Source organism: Sus scrofa, chromosome 12 (genome assembly GCF_054392235.1).
Source record: "Sus scrofa isolate SSC_HxYL_T2T_F1_AM1 chromosome 12, Sscrofa_HxYL_maternal_Yorkshire_Landrace_v2.0, whole genome shotgun sequence".
Lineage (NCBI taxonomy): Eukaryota > Metazoa > Chordata > Mammalia > Artiodactyla > Suidae > Sus > Sus scrofa.
Window position 1 is genome coordinate 17,726,132 of NC_139394.1, and position 25,444 is coordinate 17,751,575.

Sequence of the window (25,444 nt, forward strand, 5' to 3'; positions counted from 1 at the left end):
CCCCCGAAGTCCACACTCTTACATGTGCAAGTGGAAGTAGGTCATAGGGTGAGAATGTGGGGGTGGGAGGTGAGTGAGGGTGGAGTCAGGTCCAGGGCTTCCCGGGCCATGCTAAAGAGGGTGGGACATCACAGCCGGAGCTGCCGGCTGAATGCTCTTCTGTTGGCCATTTCAAAATGACAAAACCGACCAAATAGGTAGGAACATCCTTTGAGGCCAAGAATGGGTAAGAAAAGGTCCCAGTTTAACAAAAGAGCCTTGAAGCTAAGAAGTGACCACAGGAGTTCCCATCCTGGCGCAGCAGAAACGAATCCGACGAGGAACCATGAGGTTGCAGGGGGTTGAGGCCTGGCCTCGCTCAGTGGGTTAAGGATCGGGCGTTGCTGTGAGCTGTGGTGTGGGTCACAGATGCGGCTCGGATCCTGAGTTGCTGTGGCTGTGGTATAGGGTGGCAGCTACAACTCTGATTCGACCCCTAGCCTGGGAACCTCCATAGCCCGTGGGTGCAGGAAAAAAAAAAAAGTGACCACAGACTGCGAGGAAGCTCTAAGTGTTGCCAGTGTAGAAGGAAGCTACCAAGACCGGGAGGCAAGAGGACGCAAAGATGGAGAAAGCAAGGCTTCTTCCAGATTGGATGCCAGTCAGACCCCGGAGAAGCCCATTTCCCATCCACGGCCCAGGCCTGGCTGGTTCCCTTCTAGGGCCTGGGGTTAGTGTGAAATGAGGCTCCTCCACCATGCGCCCCAACATATAAAAGTTCACATCAGGTCAACAAACTGGTAAATAAAATATATTCTCTCCAACTCAGTGAGCTGTACACTTAGAATTTATGTACCTTCCTGTAGGTATACTGCAATAATACGTTTAAAAACCATCCTGTCTGTAGGCCCCTGGTTGCTCAGGGGATTAAGGATCCAGCATTGTCACCGCCATGGCTCTGGTTACAGCTGTGGTGTGGGCTCCATCCCTGGCCCAGGCATGTTCACATGCCATGGGCATGACCCCCCCCCCAAAAAAAATCATTCTATCACCTCATCTTGGTAAAATAGCTCATTCACCACCTGGAAAGCCAGGTTCTCCAGGGCGTTCTGAGCCAGTAAAGCAACATGGAGAGAGCCAGCCCCCAGCCCAGAGGCTTGCAGCCCACTCGCCCCCGCTCCACCCCACACTGGACACCCTGACCGGACCTCCCGGTGCCAGCCACAGGCCCTGCAACTGGCCTCCCTTTGACCACTCTCGTCCCTAGGGGCACGCACACCAGCAGCATGGCCTGCACTGATGGGATGAACCCCAGACAGAGGTCCGCCCAGCCCAGAAGCAGACACACAACCACAGGAGCCAGGCACTTCTGCCTGCCTTCGGTAGACTCCTGAGGACCCAGAGCACAGGAGGCCGGGGTGGGGGTGAGGTGTTGAGGGCGTGACCCCTTGGACCCCAGATTCCTTGTGCTACCGGGAGGGTAGAGCCTTAAGACACCAGAGTAAGACCCTCTAAATTGAAGGGCCTGGCAGGAGCCCTCTGCCCTGGTTTTGCCTGTGGGTCATAGCACATGCAAAAAGATGTGGAGAAGCCAGAGAACTAGGAGAGGGAGAACAAGGTGGTTAAAGGTGTGCGGGAGGCTGGGTCATCTGGGAGGGATTGTTCTGGAAAAGGGAAGATTCAGTGAGGAACATGCCCAGGTCCTTTCTTTCTTTCTTTCTTTCTTTTTTTTCTGTCTTTGTCATTTTAGGGCTGCACTTGTAGCATATGGAGGTTCTCAGGCTAGGGGTCGAATCGGAGCTACAGCTGCCAGCCTACGCCACAGCCACAGCAACGGGGGATCTGAGCTGTGTCTACGATCTACACCACAGCTCACGGCAATGCCGGATCCTTAACCCATTGGGCAGGGACAGGGATTGAACCCGCATTCTCATGGATACTAGTTGGGTTCATTAACCACCGAGCCACGCCGGGAACTCCCACACCCTAGTCCTTGAATGCAAGCTGAAAATCTACTTGATGCTCCTGACTACAAGAGACCAAATGAGAGCGTCTGGGCTTGGACTAAGTTAGGAAAGACTGCAGTCAGACCCAAGGAGGAACTTCCTGGCTGTCGAGATGTGGTGTCAACGCAAAGGGCTGTGACGCCTGGCAGGCCTGGATTCAGGCAGTTGGTGGTGTGGTTCAAGCTCTGGGATTTGGCAGCTGTGGAGCCTGAGGCAATGGAATGGCTTCCTCCTGGCCTCAGTTTCCTCATCTGGAGGATGGGGGCAACAAGAGTATCTGCGTCCTAAGGCCACTGGGAGGATGCGTTAATGCGTGTGCTGTTTTATCAGCACACACCATACATGACGAATTCTTAGCTGGCTGTTAAATCCTGCCTCCCCCTTTCACTTCCCGGCTCCTTGCTTGGGCTCTGCGAGCCTCGATTTTCTCACAGATAAAACAGGGATGAAGATGTCAATCCCATGTGGCTATTTTAGGTCCAAGGACAGTGCCAAGGTCATGGACTCCATCTTAACCGATAGCTCCTAGCTGATATCCTGACCCATAGCCCCTAGCTGAGGAAAGCTCCAGAATCTCTCCTGCAAAAGCTTCAGTGAAGTTGGAGGACCACTGGGCCTGGGGTTAGGCATTCCCACTTCTGAAATCTAAGGGCTGAAGAGGGTGGTGTCCCTCTAGGATTTTGGGAAGGACCTGGCTGGCAGCGAGGGACCCTTATGCTCATCGCATGTGACGTTCAGCCCGGCCTTGTTCTTCCGTCCCACCTGTGTCCACAGTGACGGCCATTCTTATGATGCCTGGGTGGGGGCTGGGAGCAGCCCGGCTGGAGAGACAGGGCAGATGCTAGTAGGGCATTCTGCCACCTGCAGAATGGCCACAGCAGCCCCGGCTGGCTTCCAGGGGAAGGGGAGGTGGGAGGAACCAGGTATGAAGGGAGCCAGGGAAAGAGGAAAGCTCAATCACTGGCCGGAAACAAGAGCGTCCCAAGAGGAAAATTAGGTACCAACTTCAAGTTTAAAATGAGGCAGATCATAGAGACTTTGGTGGGTTCCCCAAAGTCAAGGTTTTATAGACCTGTGGGGAAAACCTGATGATAAAAGAACAGAAAGAGGGAGTTCCCATTGTGGCTCAGTGGGTTAAGAATCCAACTAGTATCCATGAGGATGTGGGTTCGATTCCTGGCCTTGATTAGTGGCTTAAGGATCCAGTGTTGCTGTGGCTGTGGTGCAGGCCAGCAGCTGCAGCTCTGATTGGACCCCTAGCCTTGGAACCTCCATATGTGGCAGATATGGCCTAAAAGGCAAAAAAAGAAAGAAGGAGAGAAAGAAGGAGAGAGAAAGAAAGAAAGAAGAAAAACAAAGTAATTAAAAGGAAAAAAAAAATTTTTGGCTATGTCCCTGGTATGGGGAAGTTCCTGGGCCAGGGATCAAACCCTCAACAGCAGTGACCAGAGCCACAATGGTGACAATGCCAGATCCTTAACCCGCTGTGCCACAAAGGGAACTCCTGATCAGAATTCTTACAACCCAAATCTATCTGGTCAGGACCAATGCCTCGATACAGCAAAAGGCTTTTTTTTTCTTTTAATTTTAATTTGTGTATGCCTTGTCCCTTTCCAGAAAGAATTTGAAATGGCTGATAGCAAATATTCATTCCAAAGACAACAAATATTTATTGAGCATCGACTGTATATGTGCCAGGCAGAGAAGACAGTGGTGTGGGAGACAGTTGCCTGCCCTCAAGGAACTTATAACACAAAACACATGGGGTTAAATAACAAAAGGAAAATAGAAAGTTAGGATCAAGGTGAAGAAGACAACCATGCCAAGTCAAGGTCAATACAGGTGCAAGGCTCTGAGCTCATGTTTGACTGAGTTTTCTAACAGCCAGGACTTAAAGGAAACATACTTTAACAGCAAGGAGAAATCATGCTAGCTCCTCAGGGAGAAATCAAGGTGAAGATTTTATTGTAAAGGTCAGGCCAAAAACCATCTGTATCAGAGATACCAACGCAAGAACTGGTTTGAGTGAGAAAGAAGATTCCAGGCGTTCCTGTCGTGGCTCAGCAGTAACGAACCCGACTAGTAACCATGAGGACTCAGGTTCAATCCCTGGCCTCGCTCAGTGGGTTAAGGACCTCAGTAGGTTGCAGACGCAGCTTGGATCTGGTGTGGCTGTGGCTGAGGAATAGGCTGGCAGCTACAGCTCCAATTCAAGCCCTAGCCTGGGAACCTCCATAGGCCATGGGGGTGGCCCTAAAAAGATAAGAAAGAGAAAGAAAGAAAAAAAGAAAGGAAGGGAGGAAGAGGATTCCAGGGAGTTCCCTGGTGGCTCAGTGGGTTAAGGATCTGGTGTTGTCTCTGCTGTGGCACCACAGATTTGATCCCTGACTGCGGAACTTCTGCATGCTGTAGTTTGCCCCCCACCTCCCCCCCCCAAAAAAAAAACAGAAAAAGAAAGAGGATTCTGTCCCATTGTTTTCTTGCATGTGTAGGGTGGGGCTGGATGCAAAGGAGCATAAAGGATTAAGTAGAACGAAAAACCTTAAAGCTGGAGGTAACATGAAAGGTCATGCGTCTACCTCTTCCTATTTCACAGGAGAGAAAATAAAGGCCCCCGGAAACAGTGATTTGCCCGAGGCCACTCTCCCTCCACCTCCACCCAGGCAACAAAATGCTCACAGGGCCACTACTGCCAGCTTCATATATGTGGAAAGCTTGCACATATGACACCTTCCAGAGGTTCAGAACTAGTATCATCATCCTCAACAACAAAAGAAATAGTATCAACAAACCCAAAGCAGAAGCTTTCAAGTTGAAATTCAAATACAACCTTGACACAAAGCCACACTATGTGAACCGAGGTAGAAAACAATTAAGTGAATTTTGTTCCATGTGGGAAGTCCACTTTTGAGTCTGAAGGGTGCTAGAAGGAAAAGGCTTTGGGCTCAACGGGACATGGGTTCAAAGCACAGCCTGAGCCTGACCTGAGTCCACATCTGTAAAATGGGCAGAGTTTTGTTCTAAATCATGATATGTGTATAGGAACCGGCTCTACACACCATCAGCAAATGTAGTGACCCGTTGCTGAATGGGGAAACAAGTCCTGCCAAATGTGATTTTTATTTTATTTTATTTTATTTTGCTTTTTTATTTTTATTTTATTTTTATTTTTAGGGCTGCACCTGTGGCGTATGGGAGTTCCAGGTCGAATTGGAGCTGCAGCTGCCAGCCTATCCACAGCGACTGCAAAGCAGGTTATGAGCCGTGTCTGTGACCTACACTGCAGCTCATGGCAATGCCAGATCCTTAACCCACTGAGCAAGGCCAGAGATCGAATCCAAGTCCTCATGGATGCTAGTGGGACTCGTTTCCACCGCGCCACAATGGGAACTCCCCAAATGTGATTTTTAAACTAAAAAACTTGGACACCTAAGGATAGTGTGCACTATGGATATAGGGGGTGGGGGGTGGGGAGAAATAGGACACTGATAGGAAATATTTGCAAATGGAGTTGGGATGGAAAAAATAATTCCAGGGGAATTGCGACCATGGAAGCAAAGCTCACCTCAGCTTCTGGGAAGGCAGCCTATTCACATCAGGGTCGCATCCTCTTGGGTGCCCTCTGAAGCTCAGGGCGGTTAGCCACGTGAGCTGAGAAACGGGAAGCAAGATCAGCAGCCTTTCAAAGTCAGCAGAAGCAATGTGCTCGCCCAGGGATGAGATTTTAATTCATTCCGCTCCTTCAGTCTGTTCACGACACTGTCCACACTCTTAGGACCCTCTTTTGACCCTCTTTTGTCCATGTGCCTTTACAGAGTATATTACAAGCAGCACCAAGCTGTGTTTTTGCTTACTGACCCTCTACCATATGATGGGCAGTGGGAGATAGAATCACGAGGTGACGAAAACGCATCTGCTGTCTAGTAGAGGAGCAGAAGTCACCCACAGCCTGGGGGAGAGGATGGTGGGAATAGATGGCATGGCTGGGGATGGAGAAGGAGGGACGACATATGCCCAACGTGGAGGGCAGTGGTTTGGGAATCTAGGAGGGCTTCCCGAAGGAAGAGGCTTTCAATCTGGATCTTGAAGGCAAAATGAAATATCAGCAGTTGAGGGTGGGGAGGGGAGACAGGAGGTGGGGAAGTATGTCCATTTACAGGCACAGAGGTCAGCCTTCCAGTATTTTAATGAACAGGCATGGAGAGATGTTGGGGGGGGTATGAAAAGTATAACTGATGCCAACCCTAGGGTGGCCAACCCTGGGGAGCCTGGGTGCCAGACAAGAAGTGGAGAGCCATGGGAAGCTTGGGAGCAGGGAAGAGACACCCTCAGAAAGCCAGGTCAGGAGTATAAGCGGTGAGGAGTGGGGCAGGATGCAGGAGGCCGGCTCACTCCCACTCCCACAGCCCCTATTTGCATTCTTAATGGGCCCTGCGAGGAGAGATTGGTTTTCCTCGGTGGACCAGCTGGCTCTGGCAGATAAGTGGGACTCTGTGCCCAGGGGCAGGGCGCTTGGTCCTGTTGCTCCCATCCCCCTCACCACCCCTGACTCTCTCTCACACACACACACACACACACACACACACACACACACAGTCCTTCCTGTTTTTCCAGCCTAGCTTGAGTGAACGGTCTCTGAGCTCCTGGTCCCCTCCAGGTGACTAGGATTTCCTGAGGGCCACAGGCTCCTGGCCCTTCACGCTCAACCTTCCTCACTTCTGCTCACATCGCCCACCATCGTGTCCTGCTTAGAAACCAGATGCTATGAGCCCAGGTCAGGCCTGTGACCTCTCACTTGCTGGGGTCACCCTAGGCAGGCCCTGCAGCCACCTGACCACCAACCTCTGCCCCCTCCCCTCCGTGCTCCCCAGGGAACCTCCAGACCCCCCACAGGAAGGAGCTGAGACCCCTGTCCGCGTCCCATTCCTTCCTCCTCTGCTGGGAATAACCAAACCCTCAAGCTCAGAGGCTCAGGGGGTCCTGCCGGGCCCATCCTTAGCACCTTTGACCAGGGCCTGACTCCTACCCCCCTTTCCGGTAGGACTAGCAGTGAGAGTCCTCTCTGGAAAGAGCCTGATGCTTCTCAAGGGCTTTCATAAGGATCCTTCCTTCTGGAGTTCCTGGCATGTCTCAGTGTAATGAACCCAAATAGTATCCATGAGGATGTGGGTTCAATCCCTGGTCCCACTCAGTGGGTTAAGGATCCGGCATTTCTGTGAGCTGTGGTGTAGGTCATAGACGCGGCTCCGATCCTGCATTGCTGTGGCTGTGGTGTAGGCCGCTGCAGCTCCAGTTCGACCCCTAGCCTGGGAACTTCCAGGTGCCGCAGGTGTGGCCCTAAAAAAAAAAAAAAAAAAAAAAAAAAAAGGAAAAAAAAAAGGATCCTTGCTTCTGAAGCTCCTAGCAGCCCTGCAGGTAGGAAGGGCAAGTGGCTTTGTTATCATTGGCCATTTTGCAGATGAGAAAACTGAGGCCTGACAGGTAAGAGACTCACCCATGATCTCACAGTTATTTGAGTGTAGTTTTGTGCTCACTCTCCCCACCCTGCCCTGAGGGCATCTCTCAGTGACCACCCGCCTTTCACCAGATGCAGATAATCCAAATAGCTGGAAGTCCAAGGCCAGTAGCTTGTCCAACTCCCTATTTACTGAGGCTCAGAACAGCCAAGGGACTTGTCTAATGTCACACGGCAACTAGCGGCAAAGCCAGATCTCGGGTCCCCTAACTCCCTGCCCAGAAACCCCCACCACCCACACTGCCCCCTCTTGTCTCTGAACACACTTCCCTGAGATGTATGGGTGTGCCTGACATTTCTGGAATTCACTCCATGCACAGAATGAGGCCATTTTGAGAAGGGCCGCCTCAGGGGGAACCAGAGAGCTGTCTAGTGTCCCCATCCTGACCCCTGCCAACTCCTCCCGGCTGTACACGCCAAGCTGCAAACAGATAAACAGACTCCATTGGCCTGGGCTCCCCTACCCCCTGCCCCGACGCACCTTTCAGGCCTCAAGAACCAGAGGCGGAGGTTTGGAGTTTCAAAGCCTCGATGGAGACTGCGTGGGTCAGTGTCCACGGCGGGGATCCACCTGTCGCCACAGCAAGTGACAGACAGAATGGGGGCAGCTTGTCAACAGCGCAGAAGTGATTTTAGCTTTAGTACTTGAATTGTGGTGACTGAGACATTAGTTTAATGTGAGGAGAGGAAACGTTCTCTCCCGCCAATATAAGGCTGACCCTGCCTGGAGAACCTTCTAGATCTAAGGCAGCCACTGGGTCACATACCACGAGTCCCCTGATGCCAAAGGACTGGGTTTCAACCTCTAAGCAAAGAGCCAGGTCCCCAGCCCCCAGCCCATGGCCCCCTGAGAACCGAGCAACAGAAGAGGGGGTGAACTTGAGGGAAGGGCCAGCAAGCAGCAGTAGGATAGGGCGCTAGAGGGAAAGAGTGGGGCTGTGCCCTCAGGAAGATTCTAGAAACCCTCTGCCTCAGTGGGTTAGCTACTCAATTGCCCGGGAGCAGGGAGGAGACCAAGCGACTTTTCCTAGGGGGGCCTGTTTCCCGGCCCCCTCTGCATCCCAGACGCCCCTGCAGGAGTCCCAGGAGATGGGACGCTGGCCTCTTCCCTTTTTCTCCACCTGCTCTAGTCCCAGAAACTCTGCCTGCTCCCCAGCCTAGTCTCCCTCTTCCCCACGAGACAGAGGACCCTGCTTGGAGTTGGGGCAGCTCCAGGGACAAGGCCTGGAGGGGGAGGGGGTAGAAGTCGCTCCCCTGCTGCCGCCCCACTCATACCTCCACCCCCCAAAGAATGTAATTAAGCAGCAGGCCTCTGCCAGGAGCCAAGCTTTCTGCCTTCCGTCTATAAATCACCTTCTGAATCATCTCTCAGCTCCTGGAGGAGTAACTTCTGCTCGGGCTGCTCCAGGCGGCCCCAGTGCCACTCCCCCCACCCCTTCTAGTCTGCCTCTCCCACCCCTCCCGGGCCCAGCTTGAAGTGGCTCCAGGTCCCAGATGGAAATGACAGTGGCTACAAGAGTCAAAACTGGGGGATGCGAGTAGGGTTAGGAGAGACTGTGGTGCCTTCTCTGCCCTCCCCACTCCCTTCCTGGGCAGGTGAAGGGCAGGAAGTTAGCCTGGTCTAGCTTCCTCAGGTTAAACAGAAAGCTACAGGCTCACAGTCACCAGTACCTAGTAAACTGGGGCAAGGTAGCTCTGAGCATATAGAGAAAACAGAGTCAGGTGGGGCCAACCTGGGAGGACTTCTTGGAAGAGGCAAGTTTAGGTCCAAGACTTAAAAGAGTCAAAATAGCTTACAGACAGAAGGTGAAAATAATATGTTTTATGGTCCTTCTCGTGTGCCAGGCATTATTCACGCTTCTAATTTTTTTTTTTTTTTTTTTTTTTTTAGGGCCACACCTGCGACATATGGAAATTCCCAGGCTAGGGGTCGAATCAGAGATGCAGCCTCTAGCCTACACCACAGCCACGGCAACACAGGATCCGAGCCTCGTCTGCGACCTACACCGCAGCTCACCACAATGCTGGATCCTTAACCCACTGAGTGAGGCCAGGGATCAAACCCGCGTCCTCATGGATGCTAGTTGGGTTGGTTACCACTGTGCTATGACAGAACTCCTATTCACTCATTTACTCTTCAGGTAGAAACAATCACTTTTCTCCTTTTACAGATGGAGAAACTGAGGCTTGGAGAGGTTAACTTGCCCTAGGTTGCCAAGGTAACACAAGAGTATGAGGGTAGACAGCCTGGCTCCAAAGGAACGTGAGTGTTTGCGGAAAATGAGGTTTGGAGGTGCAAGCAGGTGGGGTTGGCAGTAGTAGAGCAGCCAGCTTTGGGATTTAGTTCAGGTCGAGGCCACAGAATGGAAGGCCTGGGCTGCCTAAGGCAGACTCTGGCTGTCTGAGTGGGCCCACGAGGGGTGGGGGAGGAAGGCTCAAGGGGGTGTGGGGGGGGGGTAGCCGGGGGTGGGGGGTGTTGGGGGGGGTGGCACTGGAGCCACCTGGAGCTCCTGGCTTTACAGCTGTGAATCAGTCCCTGCCATAGCCCTGCAGACTACAAGTCAGAAGGGATCCTTCAGGCGGGTCAAGAAAAATGAAGCTCAGAGGGAGACAGGGGCTTCAAGCACAGAAAAGGAAAGGGGCTCATCCTAAGTCACACAGCCAAACTCAGACACAGGTCTCTCCACTCAGGCTCTACCACTTCCTGGCACACAGGTAACATGAGTGTGTAGCTCTAAGATCGGGCTGGCCCTCTGAGCAAGGGGTTAGGCTGACCTTCTCCCCTAAGCAGGGGCAACAGGGAGAGAATGTTCTTTCCCTCCTCGGTGGCTTTAAAAGGATTCTGTGGCTCACGGCAGGGAGGGTGGAAAAGGCTAGAAGACCAGGTCTCCCTCAAGCCCCGGGCTGGCCGTGTTCTGAGCCAGAAAGGGCCTCCTTTTTCCCACTTTCCCTGGAAGGGTCTGTTAAGCTACATTCGTCCCTGAGAAGAGCCGCTTCTCCTGCCCAGACCCAGAAGAGACCCAGTCCCAAAGTCTAGAGAAAACCCCAAGGTCAGAGTTCCCCTCCGCCACCTTGTGTCCATAATATCTTCTCAGTCCTGCATCTGCCCGAGTACCATTCAGGTTTACCAGCGTCAAGTTCTAGAGTAGGCAGGATGGGAGATGCTGGCTTGGCTGAGTCTATCCTTTGGGGATTTCCACCTAGAGCCCTCTCTGTCTGCCTCAGTTTCTCCCCCTGTACCAGTGATTGAGCAAAGCACCCGGATGCCAGAAGGTGTGGGTACTGGCAGGGTCGGGCTGGGTCGGCCAGTGGGGAAAGCTGCAGAGGGGGCGGGGAGAGCGCTCGCTAAAGGACTTGGCACCGCAGTCCAGCTCCTACCTCTTTCGACCTCCTCCAAAAAGTCTTCCCACCAAGCAGCTGTCCAGAACCTTCCTGGACCACAGGTCCTCAGGATACCGGGGGAGAGGAGGATGCTCAGGGCTCAGATGCCACTGTCATCTCTTGGCCCCAGAGCTGTTGATAAAATGTTCTGAGATTCTGAGAGAACGTTCCCTGACCGCAACCCCTTCCCCCCACCTGGCCCCACATAGTAAAGCAGGTTCTTTCAAGAACATAACTCAGCTCCAGGCTCTTGGCAGTATAATAACATTTGACCTGCATTTTTTGTTTGTTTGTTTGTTTGTTAAAGCAAAATGTGGTCCCCTCAGAAGAATATAAACAGATCGGCAACCGAATTTGCTCCCTTTGGCCAGCAAGCCCCGCCCACAATGGGGGGAGGGTGGGCAGGAGGGCTGTTAACTCCCTTCCAAGAGACCTGGATTAATTTCTCCACCAAATCCTCCAGGGTAAGGCCTGCCCTGGAAGGGAGACCCCCAGGTTAAAGCCTGGCCATCCGATCTGGTATCTGCCCATCGGTCTCTCTGTCTGTCTGTCTGTCTGCCTGTGGGATCCACAGCCTCCAGCCAGCTCAGCGCCTCGCCAGCCCCAACCCCAGCCCCAGCCCCAGCCCCAGCCCCAGCCAGCTGTAATTCCGGCCTGTTACAAGTGTTAACACCTGGCCTGGGGCCTTCCTCCCCCGCAGTCCCAGGTGCCTCCCTGGGCCCAGCCCACTGACCCCCGCGGGGTTTGACTGAACATGTTCACAAGCCTGTGAAAGGCGGCGGGTGGAGGTGGGAGTGCAGCGGGGGAGACAGCGGAACCTCTGACGGATGGGGAAACTGAGGCAGGACTTAGGGCAAGGGCTTGAGAGGGGCGATGGCCCACAGGATGGGGGGAGAGAGGATGCAGATGGTCTTATTTCACAGCTCACTGTCCTCGACTTCTGCTGAGCACTTTCACCCAAGCTGTGAAGCAGGGCGGGCGGGCTGGTGATTCCTGAGCGAAAGGTGAGGAAACAGAGGCCCAGAGGGGTGTGTCACACAGAGGCGACCCCCAACACAGGCCCCTTCCGTCAGGGCCTCCGCCTCTGGAATGCAGCAGGCACTAGGTTGGGCCCTAAGAAGATAGTTCACTTTTCCCCCAAGAAGGAGAAGAAAGACAAGTTCCTCCACCAGGCGCTAACTGGGACTGACAAGAAGAATTATAGAAATCAGTGCCGCTGCCACGGCTTCCTGTCCCAGCTCCGCCACTATCTGGTTGCAAGGCCCTGGAGCTCGTCTCTTCCTTCCCTGAATCTCTGTCAGAGGCCCCTTGCAGCTCGGCCTTCTGGTCTACCTTCTCTGAGCGCTGGGGCCTTAGCCATGCAGGACACTGGGGGTGGGGGTGCCCTCCTCAAGGGGTAGCACAGACAGAAGGCCCAGCTAAATGACTTCCCCTTGAAGTGTAAGCTGGGGAAGTTGGGGGGGGGGCAAAGAGGGCAGGCCGTGATGGGCTAAAGGGCTGGAATCTGGCTGCCCTAGGGACAGAGTAGGCACAGGAATCTGGGGCCTGTCTACTCCACTGTCCCTGTCCCAGCCCTGGCCTCCTGCCCTGGCCCCGAGAATGGGACTCACTCACCACCCTAACTCCAAGACCAAAGACAAACAGCGTACGATGGGAGGGCTGGTGACCATAGTCCTTAGCCAAACAGGACAAGCATGTGCCACGCTCTGCCCCCTTACCCCCAACCCATGCTGCTCAGCCAGGGATCCCAGGTCGTCGTGTCCCTTCCAGCTTCCTTGTTAGACCCTTGTCTCCTTCCGAACCGTCCCTCCAGGACCATGGATGCCCACCAAGCATCAAGCTTGAGATGTCATTCCCACTTACAGGTCATATGTCTACAAATATATCCATAGCCGTAGGCCCAGCCGCGGTCATTGGCACTGAGGACAGGGTCACAGGTAGACCCAGACACAGCTCTCACACTCATATTTACAAGCACAATCAGGTCATGGCCATGAGCGCAGAGAGCCATGCACAAAGACATCTGTGGAGCTTTCCCCTTAGACTATGACGAAGACATGTGCGTGCGCACACACGCACGCACACACATACACACACCACTCACACGCCCAGTCATGAACACAGTCACGCAGTGTCACGAGCACACACAAGTGCTGACCTCTACCTGGGCAGAGATACTGCTAGACTTCGTCTCTCTGTCTCTCTGTCTCTCTCTCTCTCACACACACCCCCCCCCCACCCCCAGAGAATCAGCGTTGCTGACACTTGTATGCAGAGACCCAGCACACCTGGTCACTGGCCATGGATACCCCAGGCACAGCTCACCCAAGTTCACATCCACAGTCCCCCAGTTGCAGGCAGAGACACTCCCTCATACGGAAGCACACTAGTGTGCAGATGACACTCCTTAGGGTCATAGACCTAAAACACACGCACACACACACAAACCTCTTGGCTCAGACAAAGCAGCATCCCCGTCCCCCTAACCCCCAAACAAGCCATTTGTCCAGCATTACGTTAAGATCAACGTCCAGGTTTTTCCAACATCTTCCTTTTGGGTGGTCCCTGTCTAATGCTCCCCAATGCACCATACACCCCCTCCCCCCCAGCTCTGCCCCAGGAAGCACCCTTGTCCAGTTCAAAGGGTAGGGGAACCCGGTCTTTCCTCTTGGTTCCTACAGCCCATGGGAAGCCTTCTCTTCCCACCCTCCCCGCCCACCCCAAGGTCCCTGTGAAAGCGATGAACGGCATGGCCTTGGCCAGGGGATGGGAAGAAGGTTGGGAAGGGCCAGTGAGGCAGAACTGGTTTCTGCAGCAGCCCTCCCCACAGCCAGCAAAGCCCCCAACCCAGGATCCCTGGCTTCCTCGGGCACCCCATGGACTTCTTTATGTACAGGAGGCCTCAGGCCAGCCCGCCGCCACAGGAAGGATGGGCTGGGCAGAAGAAAGACTTCCCCTTGGGTGTCCATCCTGGGAGCAACTCTCAGTACCCTCTAAATGGAGACCCTTGGCCGTGCTCTGCTCTCATCTCCATGCCCCCCCCAATACCCAGACACAAATGCTGCCACCCCCAAACAGCTGGAGACCGACCTGGGGTGTGGCCCCCAGATCTCCTGGCTCTGCTCCCCCATACCCAGCTGGGCAGGGGGTGAAAAGGTAGGGAAAAGGGACACACGCAGGTGGTACTCCTCCCTGACTTTTGTCGCAGGGCCCCAGACCCTCTGCTTACTAACAGATCCCAAATTCTCCCTCCTCATGCCCCCTCCCTCCCCAAGGACAAGGCTCTCCTACATCCAGGAGGGGAAGATTCTTTAATTAAAGTTTTCCGGAATGCAGGGGGCTGGAGACTAAGGAGAGGCGGGGTGTGATTTAGAGGACTGGTTTCAGTGTGTCTTTCCCCTCTGGCCTCTGGGACCTGCCGGGTGGCGATGAGGCCGCTTGGAAAACAAGGGGACTCCCTGGAACTAGGGCTCCCGAAGGGCTGTTTATTCCAGGCCGGTTCCCCCATAGACGCACCCCCCCAAAAAAAAAATCCACCGCGCCTGGTTTCCCAGCCTTATTTACTAAAAATGTCTTTTGTATCCGCATTTCTCAGGGACGGAATCCTCCTCTCCCTCTCTCTCTTTCTCCTCGGCCCTCGGTTTTCCAAAAGGAACGAATTTGACATGGAGAATTGGGGTTTTGGTCAAAGAACAAACCCACCCCCTCCCAACCAACTACATTTTCAAGAAGCCCTGCTTTCGCCAGGATGGACAAGCAAGAAATGAATTAAATCCGAATTCAATGGCATCTCCGATCAGCAAATACCATATTCACTTCTGAGGCTCAAGATTAATCTAGAGCAGAGTGGGGAGAATCTGATGAAATCCCACCCCCCACTACCCTGCCCCAGGGATCCCTGAAGCCACTGGGGTCTAAAATATGAAGACACCGGGGGGTTATTGTGGAGAAATCTCTTGATGGAGGCGCCTGCAGAGGTGGGGGTGGAATGCCCATGAAGACCCCAAAATGGAGAAGAGGAGTGGCTGGGCCCCAGGGACATCGCTGGGTTTCCAGAAACCCAACTGCAAGCAAATGGAGGGTCTTCGGGGGGCCCCCCAGATTGGGACGGGTGGAGGCTTAGGATCTAAGAATAAGAGACCTTCTGAGACGGGAAAGTCCTCCAGCCTCCGCAGCGAGTAGCAGGGAAAATGGTGATTATCAGAGAAGCCAGGAGTTGGATTCTGAAGGCGACACCAGCAGAAAATCCAGGGGGGTAAGCGAGTAGGGGGCTGGAGGGAGGTAAGAAGAAAGGAGCCCCAGCCCTGCCGCAGCCCACCCCCAGCTGGCGCCCCCCACCTCCCTGGGGCTCCGCGGAGAAATCGGGCCGCGGTCAGATGAGAGGCGAGTCTTACCACCAAATTGGGTAGCCGGCGAGGACCCTGGTGCCACAGAGCAGGAGGCCGAGGAGCAGCCCGAGCAGGTGGGGCTCCATTAGAAGCAGCGCCGAGGAGGAAGTTTGCCCGCGACCATGAAGAGGGGGAGCGACGCCCCCAATAGTTGGAACAAAGTCCACTTGAGATTGGAAATGACTTTCGGGCTTGTCAGAAGCGCACCTCCACCCGCAGCGGCCCCCCTCCCGAGCCCAGCGCGGAGCAGCCGGGTTTGAGGATGTCAGCGAGCAGCCAATCAGCGCCCGCGGCCTAAGGTAAGAGATGAGTCTGTAGTTCAGCCTGTCAATCACGCGCCCCTCCCGCCCGGCCCACGAGTCGGGCTCCGGGAAGGGCATCGCCCAGCAAACTTGGGCAAAGCCTGCGCCCCTGATACAGCGGGAACTTGGGGGGACCCGGCACGTTGGACCCTTTGCTGGTCCGGCACCGCCGCGCCCCCGGCCAGCCAGGTTCAGAGAGCTGCGGCTTTGCCGGGGGCGTTCACGTGGTGCCGGGCTGGCGTGGGTATTGATGGGTGGCTCCTTTTCTCTCCGGGGGCCCCTGACCTCTTGGGACTCGGACCCGTGAGGGATGGAGAGTAGAAAGCACAGGGATGTTTCCAGAAGCTTCGCTCGGGCAGGACAGGATCGGAGGGTCTCGGAGGGGTTTGGGAAATGCAACCCCCTCCCAACCTCCCGAGCCCGCGAGCCGGCTGGCCCCTCGACCCGGCCGCGGGAGGTCTCTTCCCGGGTGTCTGAGAGGCGCGCGGAAGGGTCCGCGAAGGCTCAAAGGTCTGGCTGCGGGCGGCGCCGGGGGACAGAGCCGAGTGTCATTTGAGTCTTTTGTCAGGGATCAGATCGGTATCGGGACCTCCTGCTGCCTTTGCATTTCCTGCAACTGACACCAGCCGGCCAGTTGCATTTCCTGCGCGCGGAGCGGGGTCACTTTCTCCTCCTCGAGGGGTTCAGGCCCGGCCTCCTGCTCAGGTCAGAAGGACGACCCGCAGGATTGTGGATGAACGGTTTGGGGCTCGTGAAACGCGGCGGCTCCAACGGGGAGCAACTGGGGTCCTCTGCGGACATCACTGCCGTCAAGACCCCCTTCCCTGTTTAACTCTCCCTCCTGAGGCCCTAGGCACCAACCTAGGGTTTGGTGATAAACCCCCTTCCCCTGTGTGGACACCAAATGTATGTATGTCACCCTTTGCCATAGGAAAAAAAGTCCTTCCAAGGCCTCTGTGGGTTCTTTCCTCTCTCCCCAGAGTCAAGGAATGAGGTCTGCCTTGAGTGGTGCAAGGTTGAAGCCAGATTTGGGGGGCACTGACTCCTGTCAGCTGGGTGCCTGCCCCCCAACCCTGCTCCCAAGCCACTCAAGGCCCCCAGAGGCCCTGGAGCATCCTTGGGCCTAGGGCAAAGAAAGCAAGGCCAGTGAGAGGGTTTGAGGGCTGTGGCTCCTGGAACTGCGGCAGAAGGGGCAGCGAATAAGCCCACCCCCAGTGCTTCGAGGCGGGGGAATGGCGGGCTCTCCACCAGGTGGGGGCATAGCTGGAGGAAGTCCGCGCCAGGGGGGCAGACATTCCTGGCCTTTGATCTGGGCCACCCATGCCCATAGCTCGAACCCACTGCTCCTGCCCATCCTGGGAGCTCTCTCTGCAAAAGGCTGCGATGGGCGCAGGGAGCTCGGAAAACTGGCCTGGGGGCATCAAGGGTCGGGAGAGCCGCCTGGGCTTGCCACGGCTTCTGCCGCGTTCCTAGCCCGGTGCTCGACTGGAGGGGGTGGGGGGGGGTGGAGATGAAAGAGAGGAGGGGAGGGAAGAGGAGAAACGGGAGAGACAGAGTCGTGAAAAGCGAGAGAGAGAGAGAGAGAGAGAGAGAGAGAGAGAGAGAGAGAGAGAGAGCGAGCGCACCAGCAAGGGCGAGAGAAAGAGAGAGAGAGACGGAAAGAAAGAGAGAAAGAGAGAAAGAGGGAGGGGAGACTAGCTGAAGGAGCCAAGAAGAAAAAAGGGGAAGGAAGAGGAGGGAGAGGCAGAGATGGGGAGAGATGAACAAGGCAAAGAGAAAGCCCCAACCTGCGTGGGACAGTGGACGGGGCGGAGGCTGTGGAGATGGGGACTTTTAGAGATGGCCCTGTGCTGGGCTGGTTCTGGGGCATCTGGAAATGGGTCGATTCACCTGGAAAGGGGGTTGCAGAGGCTTTGCCATTGTCCCCAACCACAGAGCGCCAGGGCCCTGACTCTAGGGGAAGCGGGCCCTCCACTCACACCTTTCACAGCCTGCTAAGTCCTCCCTGGTGTTCTGTCCTTCCCGGGGGCTGGGGGGGGTGCGGGGGCTCTCAGCTGGTTTTCTGATCAGATGTGCCTGCTGCCTGACAGTTTGGGGGACTCCGGAGCCCCACAATCATCTTTCTGAGTGCACTGAGGAGGGCTACCCTTTCCCGACCACCCAGACACTACTGAGCGGCCAGGAGGCAGGGAATGGACTAGATGACCCCTTTGGGGGCCATTTCTTGGTTCCAAGATTCCATAGGTGCCAGCCCTGGAGGTGGGGGCAAAAGATCCCAGAGGTGGGGTGGGGATTGACTGAGACTCACCCAGACAGGGGTTCTGGGTGCGTAGGCAGGGCTGGCTGTTCCCTGAAGGCTCGTATTCCAATGCCTCCTCCAGGCAGCCCGGGTGCACCTGGAAACCCCAGGCTGGGTTGTGAGCATGGGGCAGGGACTGGAAGAGAGGGACACACAAGTGGGTGGAATCCCGGACTTTTGCTCGCTTCGCAGTCTGAGGTAGTACAGAAGGAGAGAACTAGAGGGGCGTTGTGGGAACCGCTGGTGGCCCCCCGCAAGGTGCCCTGGAGAATGGAAGCTGTGCGGGGATTTCCCCCACTTGAAAGCTCCCCAGAGGAGAGGGTTCCTGAGCCCTTTTCCCTCCCCTGCCAGGTGTCCTTCCTTCAACACAGGCTTAATTTTCTTCCTCCTGCGGGCCCAACGCTGTCGGCGGGAACAGGGGAATGGTCCCTGCCCGGGAGGGAGAGGCCACCCCCAGCCACGTGTCACAAACGAAAGCACCCTCTCCCTACTAGGCACCCAAATCGCACGATGAGTTGCACTCGATGGGAAAAGCGTTAAATCCACTCCAAGGCCAGCCAAGGTGGGTAAGGTGGCTGCAACCCGACGTTGGACCCCAAGCCCTCCGCCTGTGCGGGAGGGTGATCCCTTGAAAGGGGTCTGGGGACTGAGGGGTGGCACGTGGGAAGCACTCTGTGTTGGGTCTGTGGATGTGGGGGACCTCGGACCTGCCGAGTGACTGCCCTTCCCCAGCCCACCCCAGCCCTCGAGCGGCCCCAGGTTCCTTTTGACATGCGCTTCCCCGGGGCACGCAGTCGGCCGCTGTGTATTCAGCACGGCTTGACCCGGCCCCCTGCCGAGGCTCCGCGGAGACAAAGGGCCGGGCGGCCGGGCCTCCGCCCGCCCGCAGGGGGCTGCCCGTCTGTTGCGGGGAGGGAGGAGGACATTGTCCATCCAGCGCTGGGCATTTCACTTTTGCTTGGAACATGCCCTAAGGCTGCTGGAGCCCAGGAGCCAGGATCCCCAGACCGGCCTGGGGAGGATGAAGGGAGAGGTAAAAGCGGCTGCGGGCGGCTGCAGCAACGAGTGCGGAAGGCCTGCAACCTCGCGACACCGGCAGGGAACCGCATCAAGGGGGAGCGTGGGGGCGACCGCCACGGTCTCAGAGCCAGAGAGAGGGGCTTTTCACGTTACCCCAAGAGCTACAGGAGTCACAGAACAGGTTGAAGTGAGTTCCTTGGAAGCCACTAGAAAGCTAGACAACTGGAGAGGGCATCCTGGAGGAAGATGGGCCCTAGTATGGGTGGTTGGCGCAGGAATTAAAATTAAAGAAAATTAACCCATCAAGATTTCTTTAAACTAACCAGTGTAGAGGCAGCGTTCTGGAAATGCCGGAAGCCTGCACCAGACAAACACAGAGGTGAGCCGAGCCGCAAATGCCAGCCGAACGCAGAAAGGCGCCCTGGAGCCCGCCGGCCTCTGAGTCGCCCGGCCCCGGCGCGCCCTCTAGCGGTGGTGCTGATAATAAGGCAGGAAGTCTGTAGGCGCTGAAGCGGGCCCCGCCCCGCGCCCACGCCCGCTGGCTGGGAACCAGAGCCTTTGTTGGTGAGCAGCCTGGATCTTTAGGGATCCTGGTTAAGTAGGCAACCTTCAGAGTGAGTGCCTTTAATCTACATCTCAATCCCCGAGCTAAGCTGAGGATGAGGTGTGCGTGGCTTCAGGCTCCCCTCACCTCCCTACCCAGGTGGCTCCCTTGGGAAGGCGGGCAGGGCCCCAAATACGGGACCCTGGTGCCTTTTGTAAGGCGTGGGCTCGCACTCTGGGCATCCGCAGGCAGGGACCCCGCGACTGCCTCAACCTTGTGTCAAGATTTGGGAGGCTGCAAGTGATAGGATGATGTCACCGTCCTTCCTGGCCCGGCCCACCTGCACCCCAAGATCACAGGTGTCACTTGTGGGGCCGTAAGAGGTTTTCCCTGTCACTGTAATTCCTCCTGTCCTGGTCATCACTAGTTCCCCAAGGGCATTTTGGAAAGTGATTTGGGGCCAAAGTTCTTGAGAAGGGAGAGAGCAACAGAAAAACGAGGTGGAGGCACCACTGGCCAGCTCCCTGTTATCTCTGAGCCTCCCCTATTCCATCCGGGGTGGAGATAATACTTTACATCTCATAGGGAGTTGTCAGCGTTAAATGAGAACCGTGCTGACAGAATGCCAGACCGCGGTTGGTGAATAATAAATATTGGATTTCCTTCTTCTCTTAGGGGCTGAGGAATAAGTAGCTGTCTTGGGTTGCTCCTTCTGCCCCTGACAGCCTCGGCTAAGCTGCTCCTCATGCGCCCAGGAACCTCCTCCAGAAGGATTTATCCAGGAAAATCTTGTCTGACATCCCAACTTGAGACCTACAGCAAAATCTCTCCTTTTTTTTTTTGACCATGCACATGGCATGTGGCAGTTCCCAGGACAGAGATCCAGAGATCGAACTGGAGCCACAGCAGCAACCCAAGCCTCTGCAGTAACAACACCAGATCCTTAACCTGCTGCACCACAAGAGAACTCCTGAAAAATCTCCCCTTTAGAGAGAGTGCCCTCCCCCATACCACTAGCTGCTCTTGTCTGTCTGGGCCTCTTATTCCACTTTATTTTTCTGCATAGACCTGAACACTGCCCTTCTATTCCATATATTCCATATCAAAAGTATCTGTTAAGTTGCCCACTTCATGTCTCTTTCCTACTCTAAAATCTAAGTTCTGCTGAAGCTCCAGCACCCAGAGCAGGGTCTGGCACGGAGCAGGCCCATTATAAACACTGCTGTTGACTGGCCGAGGGAGGAGGCTGAGGCTGAGGCCTCCGATGGGGAGTGGGGACCACGGTCTGAGTTCCTGATGATCTTTTGGGGCCCCCATCTTGAGTAGACCTTGGCACCTAGAATTCCCACCCACCCCAGCCACCCCACTCTGGTTCTGGGCTCCTTCTTCCCTCTCAGATGACCCCTGCACTGCCTAAGCACGCGCTGATATCAGGGGCTGCAGCCCGCTGAGAAGTTGCTGCTGCACAGGACACTTGGGGCTTGGTGAGCCCAGGGCTGCCAGCCCCCCTCTCTGCTGCTCTTTCCCTTCCTCACTTTCCCTTTCTTTCTTCTCTCAGTCTCTTCCCATCCTTCTTTATTCTACCTCTGCCTTGGAGCCCGGATCCCCCACCCACGCATGTCCGAGGCCTTGGTGCTCTGACCCAAGGTCACTTCCTGCCCAGGGAAGCGCTCCTTCCCTGGGGAAGGAGAGCCAGCCCTCTATGTGGCCATCTGTGTGTGGCCACCTGTGAGTGGCTGATGGGGTTGCTCTTGGTCAGGACTGTCCCTCCCAGTTTTCCCTCCACTCCCTGAGGAATGGGACATAGCCAAGTGGGGGACAGAAGAGCCCATCTCTGCTTTCTTCTGGGCTCCAGGGCAGGAAAGCGTTTCTGTTTTTCACATCACCCACCAACATGTGCTTCATGCTTGCCATGGGCAAAGCCTGGGGCTGAGCTCTCGAGGTGAGGTGGTCCATCCTCAGGGAGACTCCAGGAGCACAGCAGGTGCTCTGTGCATGGGGGAGAGGGGATGGCTCATTCATTTAACCCATTGTCATAGAGCACAGGGTTGGGGGCTGATGACCAAAAACAGTGCAGGTTTTGGCTTTGCCATCTGTAGGGGAGACAGTCACCCAACAGATGATCAAATAGATGTTTCCTTTAAAACCGAGATAAGATCCGTGAAGGTTATTTTTGTCTCCGGGGTCCTGGTGGGGAAGGATTTTGTGGAGGCACATCAGGGAGATGAGCTAGAACGAGCCTAATATGATCCTTGGAGATGGTACAGAAATTTCTGGTCAAATCCTGGTTTGCACCCTCCAGAGTTCTGCCAGCTAATTATCTTCCCCACAAATCAGTGCAGCCAGCAGCAGCCCTTGCTGGAAACTCACACAGGCCCAACCACTGGCTCTGGGTGCAGAGAGCCTGGACACGTGGCTGTGGGCCCGGTGGGCTGGCAAGGGGGTCAGAGCTGCCTCACCAGCAGGCCCGGGAGCAGGTGGCTGTGGCTGGCACAGGTGTAGGCAAGTGCTCAGGCACACCAGGGGCACCTGTCTGGCATTGCCCCACACCTGGCATAGCCCATCACCGCTGCTCATTTGCCTTGGCTTCCAGGTAAGATCTGAATGGAGTTTCATATGTCTGGCTGGAGAGACCTGTCTGAATGGTTGTCTTAGAGCCCAATCTCGTGCCAACACCACCACACCACCACCACCACCTCCAGTGAATCCTAGTGCTGCCTCTTACCATGTGATCCTGGGCACATCACCTCCCCTCTCTAAGCCTGTTTCCCCACCTGCAAAGTGGGTATAATAACACCTGCTTCAAAGGGCTGTTGCTTGTCCAGTGGAGTGATTTCAGTGGTCTCAGAAATGGCACCTGGGACATGGTAAGTGAAGGGGAAGTGCCCCTTCCACCATCCCTTTATGACAGGCAGCTGCTTTTTTTTTTTTTTTCTTTTCTTTTTGTTTTGTTTTGTTTTTGTCTTTTCTAGGGCTGCACTCGCAGGCTAGGGGTTGAATTGCAGCTGTAGCTGCCGGCCTACAGACAGCCACAGCAACACGGGATCTGAGCTTGGTCTGCGACCTATACCACAGCTCATGGCAACGATGGATCCTTAACCCACTGAGCCAGGCCAGGGATCGAACCTGTGTCCTCATGGGTGCTAGTCAGATTCCTTTCCACATGGGAACTCCCAGTCGCTCTTTCTTGAGCTTCTTGAGGGCTAAGTTTTCTATTTGGGTGTAGCTCACACTACTGGTGGCCCCTTCCTCTAGTCTGGCTGGGGCCCCTTGTCCTGGTATCTACCCCACTCCCACATGGCTCAGAGATAAATTCTGATTGGTCTAAGCCAGTCGTCATGGAAACCCATTCCCCTTGCCAGGGATTCATTTAAGCCTAGGCATGGGACCAAGTTTGGGCTAATGAGACATGAGGGAGGGGAATTCTGCTGGGGGGGAGCACAAACACTTTTCTGCAAAATGTTTGTGTTCTTAAAATGATACTAAGACATGTCCCTTTTTTTCCCTGCTTGTGGACACCATTGTGTCTGAGTGTGATGCCTGGAGCTGCAGCAGCCAGCCTGTGCCATGAGGGAAACTGCTTGAGGATGAGGCTAACTAGCAGAAGAACAGAACAAAGAGGAAGAAGCTGCGTCTCTGACACCATTGCTGAAACATAAACTGACCCCAGGGGAGTCCCGCTCTGGAAATTCTTGTTACGTGAAATAATACATTTTCCTTGTTGTTGAGGCTACATCAGGCTGTTACATGCAGCCACCATCCTCCTAACCTGATGTCTGTATCCTCCTGCCCATAGTGTCTGGTATAGGGCAGTTAGACTAAAGCTTGCTGATTGACTTACAAGTTGAGTTGCATTAATTTAAGGGAAGGTTAGTCTTTTTTTCTTTGGTTTTGGGGGATTGGTCTGGTTGAGAATGAGGTTGCAGTTGGAGCCTGGAGCTGGAGAGGAGACTCACTCCCAGATGGCTGGCTGGAGGAAGGAAAGAACAAAAGGAGGGTGTAGGGCTGAGGTGGGACTGCAAATTCATCCAGAATAGACTTCAAGCTGGTGTTGCCTTTGCTTTTCCTTAAGAAACTGCAGCGTGACTGCTAATGAGTAGGGCATCTTTTGGAGGTGCTGAAGGGTTTGGGAATTAGGTAAGAGTGACGGTTGCACAGCCTATTGAATATACCCAAAGCCACTGAATGGTGCACCTGAAAATGAGAGATTTCATAGTGTGAGTTCTCTCTCCATTTAAAAAACGGAAAAGAAAAACAAGCTGCAGCCGCTCACCTGCCTTCCTTCCACACTCTCTCCTCCGCCTCTGATCTCAGCCCTCCATTCACTGGCCTCCTGGGCTCCAGCTCAGGCTCCTGAAAGTGGGGAGAAGCAGCCCCCCCCCTCCATGGGCACAGCACTTTCTGAGGCTGCTGCTCAGAGAAGCTGGTGGAAAGCTCCTCTGGGGACAGAGGGCTGAGTTCTGCTTTCCGCCCACCATTTTCAGGCCTCTGCACATCAGCCTCACCTCATCTGAGGGGCCAGGATCTCCTCAGGTCTGTCCCCACTGGCCAGATAGCTTCGGGCTGGGGGAGGATGCGAGGGGAATGCTGTGGGGACACATGGGCTCTGGGATCAGATAGAATAATTTCCATTCCTGGCTCCACGGCTTGGCTGTGACTTTGGGCAAGTTATTTAGACCTCCGTGTGTCTGATTTCTCACTCTGGCAAATGGGTATCTACTAATTCCACAGCTCACAGGATCAAAGAGCATAATTTACCCCAAGAACTTGGGGCATACAGTAGCCAACAAATGCTGGTACCCAAGACTTATTATTAACTTGTGACTAAGCAGATGGCAGTCTTTTTTTTAAAAAAACTCAGTGAATTTTATTACATTTGTATTTGTACAAGGATCATCACAACCCAATTTTATAGCATTGCCATCCCAAACCCCCAGCCCATCCCCCCCACCCCCAACCTGTCTCCTTTAGAAACCGTAAGTTTTTCAAAGTCAGTTTCTGCTCTGCAAAGAAGTTCACTGTGTCCTTTTTTTAGATTCCACATGTAAGTGATAGCATATAATGTTGGTGTCTCACTGTCTAACTTCAATTAGCATGATAATTTCTAGGTCCATCTGTGTTGCTCCAAATGCCATTATTTCTTTCCTTTTTATGGCTGAGTACTATTCCATTGTGTACATGTACCACATCTTCCTTATCCACTCCTCTGTCAATGGACATTTAGGTTGTTTCCATGTCTTGGCTCTTGCAAATAGTGCCGACCTGAATGCTGAGTGCGTGTATCTTTTCGAGTCATGGTTTTCGCTGGACAGATGCCCAGGAGTGGGATTGCTGGATCAAATGGTAATTCTATTTTTAGTTTTCTGACGAATCTCCATACTGTGTTCCACAGTGGTTTTTTATCGATTTCTAGTCCCACCAACAGTGTAGGAGGGTTCCCTTTTCTCCACACCCTCTCCAGCATTTATTGTTTGTAGACGTTTTGATGACGGCCATTCTGGCCCATGGAAGATGGTACCTCATGGCAGTTTTGATTTGCACTTCTCTACTAATTACTGATGTTGAACATCCTTTCATGCATTTTTTGGCCCAGACGGCCAAGTCCTGTCCAGACTGTCTCCTGACTGAAGGCCAAAGGGGACCCCGACAATGTTCCCTACCCTGACCTTGCCCCTCCCCAGGCTTCCTGTGCCTTTGCTCGACACATTTAAGGGGGCAGTACTAAGATGACAAATCACTTTCTGAGTCCCAAATCAGAGGACCTGGCATAACCAAAATATTTTTCTTTTCCTTTTTTCACTACCCTGCGGCATCTGGAGTTCCCAGGCCAGGGATCAGAACCGAGGAGCAGTTGCAACCTGTGCCACAGCTGTGGCAACACAGGATCCTTAAGCATGGCCCTGGGCTGGAGATGGAACCTGTGTCCCAGTGCTCTAGAGATGCCGCTGATCCTGTTGTGCCCCAGTGGGAACTCTTCTTTTCCTTTATCTTTTTTTTTTTTTCCCCTGCT

The 25,444-nt window shown here is 54.5% G+C and overlaps 1 protein-coding gene and 1 long non-coding RNA gene across 5 annotated transcripts in view; one reads left to right on the top strand and one right to left on the bottom strand.

Annotated features, from left to right (window-relative positions):
* LOC102167870 (proto-oncogene Wnt-3) overlaps nucleotides 1-25,444 on the bottom strand; it is a 139,044-nt gene that overhangs the window by 36,233 nt on the left and 77,367 nt on the right. The window contains exon 1 of one of the 3 annotated variants that reach the window (XM_013980865.3): nucleotides 15,276-15,507. The exons of the other annotated variants lie outside the window; for them this stretch is intronic. Coding sequence (XP_013836319.3) covers nucleotides 15,276-15,355 — 80 coding nt within the window. The 5' untranslated portion in view covers nucleotides 15,356-15,507. Of the gene's footprint in view, nucleotides 1-15,275; nucleotides 15,508-25,444 lie in introns of those variants that run through there. 3 annotated transcript variants of the gene reach the window in all.
* Nucleotides 11,598-24,707, top strand: LOC146398079 (uncharacterized). 2 transcript variants are annotated; one of them, XR_014821045.1, is made up of 5 exons: nucleotides 11,598-11,885; nucleotides 13,778-14,037; nucleotides 14,477-15,568; nucleotides 18,365-18,432; nucleotides 20,110-24,707. It is a non-coding gene; the product is annotated as an uncharacterized LOC146398079 (long non-coding RNA). The 2 variants fall into 2 exon arrangements; XR_014821046.1 differs by lacking the exon at nucleotides 13,778-14,037 and having other exon boundaries at nucleotides 11,662-11,885.